The sequence below is a fragment of the Chaetura pelagica genome, unplaced genomic scaffold (genome assembly GCF_000747805.2).
Source record: "Chaetura pelagica isolate M959 unplaced genomic scaffold, ChaPel_1.0 scaffold69, whole genome shotgun sequence".
Lineage (NCBI taxonomy): Eukaryota > Metazoa > Chordata > Aves > Apodiformes > Apodidae > Chaetura > Chaetura pelagica.
In genome coordinates, this window is record NW_009970724.1 from 2,821,442 (window position 1) to 2,830,925 (window position 9,484).

The 9,484-nt window shown below is 54.1% G+C and overlaps 2 protein-coding genes across 2 annotated transcripts; one reads left to right on the forward strand and one right to left on the reverse strand.

Moving 5' to 3' along the window:
- On the forward strand, window positions 1-3,249 carry LOC104396821 (chromosome unknown open reading frame, human C1orf210; the record flags this gene model as incomplete). Its single annotated transcript, XM_010006717.1, has 4 exons — window positions 1-42; window positions 1,171-1,678; window positions 2,328-2,474; window positions 2,918-3,249. Coding segments are annotated over 4 exons (1,029 nt in total), but the record flags the coding sequence as incomplete, so codon positions are not given.
- Window positions 3,250-8,361: 5,112 nt separating this feature from the next.
- Window positions 8,362-9,024, reverse strand: TMEM125 (transmembrane protein 125). Its single transcript, XM_010006582.1, has one exon. The coding sequence runs from the start codon at window positions 9,022-9,024 to the stop codon at window positions 8,362-8,364; it is 663 nt and encodes a 220-aa protein (XP_010004884.1).
- Window positions 9,025-9,484: the final 460 nt, after the last annotated feature.

The window sequence follows — 9,484 nt, forward strand, 5'->3', positions numbered from 1 at the left end:
TGCTCCGTGGTGATGGGACATCCCTGCAGCCTCGACAGCCAGGTAGGGGGGAGTTGGGGTCTGGTGCGGGCAGTGGGCAGGGCCACCCCACTCCCGGCCCTGCCAGCACAGCTGGGGTCACAGCACCATGTGCTGGGCAGCTTTTGCTCTGCACAGCCTGAAACATGAAAACCGACGTGTTTCTCACTCTGGGGGGGTCTCTTGGCTGTGGCCAGCATAAGGGGTACTGCGCAAAGAGCAGCAGTGAGGAGCAGTCCCCAGGGGCTCCCAGCCCTTCACTCTGCACTCACATACTTTGATGCACTGACCAAGCCAGGCCAGGCCGACCGTGGGGTCAGGATCACAGAGCACCTGGCAAGGATCAGGAAATACAATAAATTATCCCACAGGGACAAGTGTTGCAGCCAGTGCCTTGGCTCTGCCAGGCTTCCTCCCTCCTTCCTGGGAGGAAGCAGGAAAAGTGGCTTTCACGGGCAGATGGCAAAGCACAGTGCTGCCCACCAAGCTCTCAGATACTCCCTCAAAACATTTGCACTGTTTTCCCCAGCGTCCCTGAGCTTGAGACAGGACTTGTGTGCTGCCTCTGTGGCTCACCCAGTCCTCAACAGCCCAGGTTTGTAAGAGCACAGCCATTTCTCAAGTGAGCAGGAACAGCAGGGACTGACAAGAGGAACAGGCCCTGGAGGGGTGGAGGAACTGGATGAAAGCACGCGAGAGGCAAAGAAACAGAAAGGGCAGCTAGCTGGAAAGCAGCCAGACCTGGAAACCTGGGACTACAGACCGCAGTGAATTTTCAGCACAGCATCTCTGCCTGCAGGGCCCAAACACTGCAATGAGCAGGGTGCCCATCCATGCTGTTAAATTCCTGGTTCCTTCATACCCATCCCGCCTTTCCCCCAGCTCTCCATGCTCCTCCTTTACTTCTTCAGGTTGGCTGCTTTCAGTCCTGGGCTGTCCTGCTCACCTTTCTCCATTTATCCTGGCCCACACCAAACTGGAAGCCCATGTGTTTGTTTGTTTTTTACAGCTGTTTTTTTTGTTTGTTTGTTTGTTTTTTTGTTTAAACTCTGCAACAGTAATTCATTAAGACATTTGAACTTCTGGAGAGTCTCAGTCTAGAGATCCTCCCCAGCACAGACAGCCCGTCTTAGACAGCATCTCTTTTCCCAGGGATGGGCTGACTGCAATGGGAAGAGCCTTCTGCATGCTCCGAGTTCCCTTCCAGGAAATATCACTGGTTTGGACCTCTCCTTCAACTTGTTGGTCTTGCCCCATCACGGGACCCTCTTGATGCATTTCCCTTCTCTGCGCTCCCTCAACCTCTCCAGCAATGCTCTGCTGACACTGAGCCCAGCAGTCTTCTCCAACCTCGGGGCACTGCGCCTGCTGGACCTGAGCAGCTGCAGCATCACCTACCTCCACACTGATGCTTTCAAGGGCTTGGGAAACTTGCGCACACTGCTCCTAAGAAATAACAATCTGCAAGAGCTTGAGGCCTCTTTCTTCCTGCCGCTGAAGGCTCTTTTCCACCTGGACCTGCAGCACAATGCACTGGTCTCTGTGGATACTTTGAGCCTGCAGGTGATGGAGGCTGTCCCACAGGTCTGGCTGGAAGGGAACCCCTGGGTCTGCAACTGCATCGTGCACCCTCTGCAGCAGTGGCTACAGCGCAGGCAAGGTGAGCAGGTGAGGGTTGGTGACAGTAAAGGTGTCGGGCAGGAGGAACCCTGGGTCAAGGGGTCACGCTCAGTTCTCCTGCTCCAACCCCTGGGCAGGTTCTGAATGGTGCTCGAGGGACCTCTCCCACCCTGTTGAGGACACAGAACCAAAATGTGTCAGTTTCTTGCTTGCAGTTACACAGGATACTAAGGATTTACAGAAACACCAGACTGGATAATTTAGACACTCTTCTGGGAAATACATAAATCCAACTTTATGTATCTACATGTAGGGGTGATACTTTGAAGAGCTGCTGAGCACTTGGCAAATCCTCCTGTGGAGCAGGGTTAGGCTCCAACCCTCTGAGCTGTGCCCCCAGGCAAGAGCAGCCCTGTGACAGTGGAGGTTCTATCAGTGTCCATGAATTTGGCATTAGCCAATTAAAAGGAGCCTCCTAATCATGGTCACACACTTGCACAGTTCCCTGGTCAGGGAATTCTTCTTTGCTTGTGCTTTTCAATATGCTGAGGACTGGCAAGGCTGGAGGGCAAAGCCAGGAGCACCTTGTGATGCATCCTACCAACCCAGGACCAAGCAGGGAGCACCTCTAAACTGTGGAGAGAATTGGCAAAGATCCCCAGTCTCACCTTAGCCCTTGTGTCTCCCAGCTGTGCAGGTGACCTGCGCATCTCCCCCAGGGCTGCAGGGCCAGGCGATCGCAGCTCTGGATTCCCAGGACCTGGCCTGCCAGATGAAGCAGCGGTTTCCTCGGGAGGTGAGCACAGTGCAGCAGATCACAGTGGCCCAGAGCAACAGTAAGTTTTGCAGCTACAGGGATGTCCTTAAGGTCTAGCTTCCTCCTGCCTTCTCCCACCCCAGAGGGGGCTGCAAGCAAATACACCCTCCTCTGCCCCACGGTCCCAGGGGCTCGGGCTGCCCAGACAGTGCTGATGCAGTGGCTGGATTGGGAGGGTGGCCACCACCTGGAGGTGTTTGCTGGCTTTGGAACAGATAGCAGATGCCAGAACACAGACTCCACAGTGATGGGCAGCAGTATCAGAGCTGTCTGGCCATTTCCCCCAGAGTTCACACACCTGGTAGCTACTACTCCTTAGTGAAGAGCATTTCTGTCGCTCCTAATGAAAGCCATCTAGTGCTGGCTACATGCCACAGGCATGGATGGGCTGGCTGCTGAGAGGTGCTGGGTCTGCTGAATGGCTGACCCACCACACCCTGACATGCCTTTCCTGCACCACAGCAACCACACTGCCCTCTGGGAAGGGGGGAAGGAGCTGGCCGTACCTGGTGGGCATCGTGGTGGCAGCAATTGGCATCTCCATCCTGATCGCATTGGCTGCCAAGTGCAAGCTCTTCCACAAGCACTTCGCCAGCTACCGCCACCGGCCCCTGCCCGACACCGGCTCGATTGGAGGCTGCCCCATGGAGGAGGGCAGTGGTGAGAGCCACCCCATGCCTGGTGCTGCTGACCTGCAAGCTGAGGATGACGACGGCTTCATCGAGGACAACTACATCCAGCTAAGTGAGCCGCTGCCGGAGGAAAGGGAGCAGGAGTTGCATCTCTCCATCTGAGCCTGCAGCCCAAGCCACCGCCTCTGCAGCCTCTTGTGGTCCTCTCCACCTCCATCCCCTTCCTGCCCTTTCCCACCTGCCCTCAGCTGGGGCATGGGCTCAAAGGAGGAGCGGGGAGGAGGAGGAGAAGGAGTGAGCCAGGCATGGTGATGGAGACTGAAGGCAGCCGTCCTCATGGTGCTCCAGTGTGATGTCAGCAGGGCTGCATTGACACCAGGGCACTGCACCTGGTGCTGCTCTCCTGGCCCTGCTGAGGATGAAGAAGGTGCCTGTTACACCTGGGCTGCCTGGTTGGATGGGAAGAGGAACCTGCCCTGGTGCTCCCTCCGGGGTCTTGGGCGCTGCCCCCGCTTTCCCGTGGAGCCAGTCCCAGCCCTGCTCTGTCCGTCAGTGTGTTGTCTCTTCAGGGTGTGATTAAATCATGATTAAACCCTGCGTTTGCCTGCGATGGTTTGTTGGGGCTCCCCTAGTGGCGGAGTCAGGATGAGACCTCCAGCCCCACGGCTGGGGTGCGGCTTTTTTTGCGTGTGCGTTCAAGGACCATGAATACACTCCTTGTTATCTGCGGTGGTGACAGAGCAGGTCTGTGGCACAACAGACCTTGCGCAAACAAAGCTGTTACCTGATCCGGCGCAGGCAGCCCCGCTGCGGCGTCACAGCGTTTCTGTGCGCATCTTTCCAGCGTTGCTTCCTGCTTTGCTCCTTCCCAGTTTTTTCTCTTCCCTCTCCAGCGAGACGTGACAGAAAGGCACTTACGTTTCTCATAGCTCTGCAGAGCTGAACGAACTTGTTGGCAGCAGCGGTTGCAGCATCAGGCAGGCACGTGCCCTGGGCTGAGACAGCCCCGGCCCCTGGTACCCATGACAGAGTCCTGTCTGTGCCTCGAACCCTGCAGTTACACAAACAGTATAATTTTTGCATTCCTGTCATCTTCGTGGTACAGTGAACAGCACGAGACTAAGGTAACTCCACATTGTTTCTGCTGTAGCTGGTTATGTCCACGTGAATCAGGCTGGAGTTAAAAGCAGGGAGCAGCAGTGGCATCACCCTTAGGGAGTGATTAATAAGGGTAATACCTCCATCCGGCTGGGAAGATTTCTGGTTGTTACTGCCCCTGATAGCCCAGGAATGTCTCCATCATGCTCCAGAGCATGAAGCATCATCGTGGCATTTCTTGCAGCCCTGTCACATGGCTAATTCCCCCATCTTCAAACCTCCATTTCACTGTAAAATGCGTTTTTATTTCTCTACTTACTGAGACACTTAGCACAGCATATACAAAAATAAACAATACACATCAAAGAATATAAATAAAGGAGACAACTGGCTTAGGTGTTGGATGGACAATACAGATCAGTGATTTAAAGCACCTTCCAGAGAGGGAATGTGCTGTTTGGAGCCAGGAGGAGGAAGAAAATCTGCTAGCTTATAGTCTGCCAGTTTTCACTCTTAAATGCCGTATTTCTAAACTGAGCTTTGCTTTTGCAGTCACTGCCTCATGTTTAGACTTCTGGGCTCATCTTAACAGCTACCCATGAAAATGCAACCTCTGCTGTGACTTTTGGAACTTTCTAACATCTTTCAGGTCAGATAGGAGACTTGAATCTGAGGGCTGGGAAAATAACTTTCCATTTATCTTCTGGAAGGTATTTTCTGGGCTCTTCAATATGCTTTTCAATCCCATGAATTTGTGTGAGATGCACTATTTTACTTTTGGTCTCAGAGATGTCTTATAAGATATTAAAAATACAGCTGCTTCCCAGGCTTATTTATCTGGGATCTCTACTCAGTTTTGTCCCTCAGTACCTGGTAGTAGGTTACTTATCTACTTTGATACTGTTGGGAGGCCCAACCGTTTATTCTTTAACCAACCAGACACAGCTGGTTCTTCACATGTGCAGGGACCCCCAGTCCCATGGCAGTCCCTCTCCCCTTTCTCCAGGCAGCTCCAGTGCAAGCAGGTAGGAGCCTGGCAGCTGCTGCTAGGGGATGATGGCGGGAATGCGTCTGTCATGCAGAGCTGGGAATACAAGGGGGTCGATCAGAAAAGGAGGAGCTTTCTCAAGAGGGGGTCCCACCAGGAAGCTGCTGAAAGGGCCAAGGTTGCTGCTGGCAGATGGGAGCAGTAGCAGGTATGTGGGCGGACAGGTTCCGAGCCCTACCACAGGGTGAAACAGCTTCTCTGTAAACAAACCAGCTGGCACTGACATAACTCAGGAGGCTCTGTGTGTCCCTTGAGCAGCTCTCAGGGGCATGGGAAGATCTTGGGTTCACAGAGCAGCAGTAAAGGGGACTGGCTACATCTAGGTCCTCAAGAAGGAGATGCACACGCATCTGGAGGTGGGAGTTGTGTTTCAGAAAATAAGCACCTGCAGATGGGGGGCTGTGGTAGCATTGCCACATTAGCTGATGAGCCAAAACAACAGCTACAGGAGGGATCCTGGGCTGTCACGGTTTCTGCCCTGAGCTCAGCCTGAGCAGAGGCCAGCTTCACAGCCTTGCCACCTTCTGCTCCACAGAGAAGCCAGGACTCACACATCAGCCTTCAACACAGTTGACTTCTGTAATGCTTTATTATGTATTTCCACATACAGCATGGGAACCAAGAAAGGAGCAAACCAGCAGCACTGCTGCAGAGGTGAGTCAGTGACAGGGCAGCACAGGCTGGCCATCTGGGCAGCCAGACACCAAACTGCCATCTTCAAGGACAGCTTGTTGGTAGCTGTTATTTCCTCAAGTTGCTGACACTCCCCCCCAGGCATCCTTTTCTGGCACAATTGATGGGCACTTGGGGCACATTTTGGAAGGGCTATGGAGAGGAGGATTCACAGTGACATGCAGGCAGCACACAGCTGCCAGCTGGGCACAGTCACACAGAAATGCCCAGATGTGCAAAACAGCTGGTGTGCAGGCAGCTGCAGCCTGTGTGCACCTGCAGGTTGTTGGACTGGAGAGTAACTGCTAAAGCACTGATGCAGGCAGAGGTGGTACAGCTTGGCACAACTACACATGCACTGGCACAGGTGTGCAGAGCAGCAGCAACAGTAGTGGTGCAAAACTGTCCAGCTCTGGCCTGTCCCTCCCTGGGTATGCACTGAGGTCCCTGCTGGACTTGGGGTCAAACAGCCTGGAGAGAAATGACTGCTCTTTGCTTTGCAGAGGATTTAGCACAGAAGGACCTGAGCTTAGTAACATAACCTGAACTCTTGGGCAAATTAAGGGAAGTGATGCAGAGAGAGGAGGAAACAACAGTTTAATAAATTCTATGGATGATGTGAAAGTGGCAGAGAAAAATGTAGAAATAGCAGAGATCCAGAGAAGAAAAGCCAAAATTGTGTTCCCGTACTTGGGGAAAACAATCCAATGCTTCAGGGGCAAGGAAAGCCAGCAGGAGCTGGGCAAGGTCAGATGAAAACAGAAGTTCCCTCATGCAATCTGAGTGCATTAGGTTGGTGTGGTCTGGAACTGCTGAGGGATGAAGTCCTCATTGTCCATTGTATACCTGATGCTGACAGTGCCTCCAGGTGTAACACGGACAGGGATTCATACTCCTACTCAGGGGATGAGCTACTGTCCTCTTCCAAATACATTTGCTACCAGGCACCAAAAAATAATAGCTCAATCTTGTTCCATTGCAGAGGGAACTTGGCAAATAATAACTAAAAATAACAGCTGGGGCAGAGCAGCTCCAGTGAGAGGGAAACAGGAGTGGGAGGGAAGATGAAGAGGAAGCTGCACAGGAACAGCTTTTCTAGGATGTTAGGATCTGTGTCCATGGAAAGGGAAGTTAAATGGTTCATGGGTCTATGAAGGAAAGAGAATTTTGTCAGGTAAATTAGCTTCAAGTCACAGGAGAAGCTCCCTGGGGTGAGTTGTTAATCTGCCTCTGGGAAAGACACCTCTGTGATAGACACCTTATAGGGATAAAACACCCAAACAGCTCCAGGTAGGGCCCAAGAAGTAGCAGAAGAACTTTTCTGCCCAGCAGTAGCTGCAGCACTTGGAAAACAGAAGCAGTGTGGGAATAGGCAGGGACTGGGGTGAGCTGCAGTACTCCCACAGCCCCAGAGATGCTTCTGCTTGGGAAATTCCTGTCAGAGGGCAACAGCGCCCACCCACCACAGCAGCCCCAGCTCCAGGATTCGGGCATCCCACCACCATCCCCCAGTGGCTGCACCTTGATATTAGTGGCTTGTGTGGCTGGAGCTCACTGGTGTGATAACAGAGTCCTGGCACACAGTCCAGCACTGAAAACCTATCAGGACTTTGACACCAACACTCTTTGATTGCCCCTTTTATAACCCATAAAAGATGTATTTTTGGAACAGATCCTGGCATTGCAAATACAAATGGCATTTCTTGTGAGGTCCAGCCATACTGGGGATTCTGACCCACAGAATCCCAAACTAATCCCATGCTCCCTCCCACAGACACACAGGTGCTTTCTCAGGAGCAGACCTTGCATCTCCCTCTGAGGTCCCTTGGCTTGTGCTGCCCTGCTGGCATGCAGAACATTTCCTGCCATTCATCTGCTGCTAAAAGCTCTGCTCTTGCTCAGGGGCCCTGCAGGCTGAGAGGGAGAGATGCACAGTACAGAAAGCATCGTGTCACACTCAGGGTGTACACGTCTTCATGGGCTTAGAGGCACCAAGTGCTGGTGCCATCTGAGACGTGGGTCTGAGCTGGCGCCTCTGCACAGAGCACAGGGTGGTTTTACACCACCCACAACTGCAGCTTCTCTTGCCCGGAGAGCACACAAAGTGGCCCTGGGAGCTGCAGGAACCAGGCAACTACTGGGGTCCACAGAGGTACAGGATGGGCTCACCTGAACTCTGTGACGGGGTCACAGCCAGGCAGGCAGCAGCTGTCGCAGGAGGCTTAGTGAAGTGAAAGCACCAAGCAGGCCAGCACCGTGCTCCTAATGCCAGGCCACAGAGCCCGTGCAGGCACCCCAAGGCCCTGCCACACCATCAGCCTGGGGCAAAGCACACGCCAGTCATCTCTGGAAGAAGCACAAGGCACACTGCAAGGCCCACCCTTCCTTGGGGAAAGGCTGGCGCCAGCCCTGCTGACAGATTGTGTCCAGTGAGGCTCACAAAGGGGTGTCCTGGATCAGATGAGGTTGGCCATGCTGGAGGTGGGAGGAAGGCGCCTGTTTGCAGTGAGGCGGCCAGAGATGGTGAAGACACGGATCTCGCCGGTCTCCAGACTTCGAGGAGCAGCCTGGTGGCAGGAGGTGCAGAGCAGGTAGAGCAGCAGGCAGAGGAGGAGGGCGCTGCCAGCACTCAGGAGGACAATCCCACTGGTGAACATGCTGGCCAGTGGCCGTGCAGAGCTGAGCTGCATGGTCGTGCTGGAGAGGACGGTGAGCACGACCCCACAGACCAGCAGCACCAGGGCACTGAGCAGCAGCACCAGGCAGTCTGAGAAGCCCCCACTCTTCAGGAGCTCAATCTGGTCCCGGCTGCGGATGCAGTTCATGTCCTGGATTGCAGAGCTCAGCAGCTGCTTCAGCAGCACGAGCAGGGCCAGGAGGCAGAGCGTGGTGCCCACAGCCAGCCGCCACTCCCCAGACCTGCTGCTCGTGCTGTACAGCAGGATGATGCCCCCGATCCCGCAGGCCAGGATCAGCACCACAGCCATCCCGTAGCACAGGATGGACTTCTTGGGGTCCTGAAACCACCAGAGTTCCACATGCTCCTCCAAGATATTCCTCTGGATGTGGTCTGCATCGGCAGGGGTGCGGGGGCTGCTCAGCTCTGCCAGCTCCGGCATGGTGGGTGCCTGGGTGGGGAGGGGCACGATGCAGTTGTTGCACAGATGAATCTACACCTTTATAGCAAAGCAGAGGGTCAAGACAGCAGCAGTTGTGAAGGCAATTGCATTTCTCAAGCAGGGACAATGCTGCCTCATTCTTTGGAGCCTCGTGGAGCTCACTTCTGCAGTGGTGCCACCTGGAGAGCTACGGTCCGTGTGCTGGGGCTGGGCACGCGCCTCCAGCAGGGCTTCAGGACATGGTGCAGCATCCCCAGAGCAGCACAGTGAGGGAACAACCAGGGCTGCGTCCTTCCTTTCCTGTGTCTTTAATCTGAAAGAGTCAAGAAGAGAAGATATCATTAAACAGAGAACCTGCTCCCCTGTACCAAACAACCTCCTGCGAGATCCTGGGCCTTGGTTGCTCCAGGCTGGCCTGCAGACCTTCCCTTGCCTCCCTCACAAAAGCCCCATGTGTTGG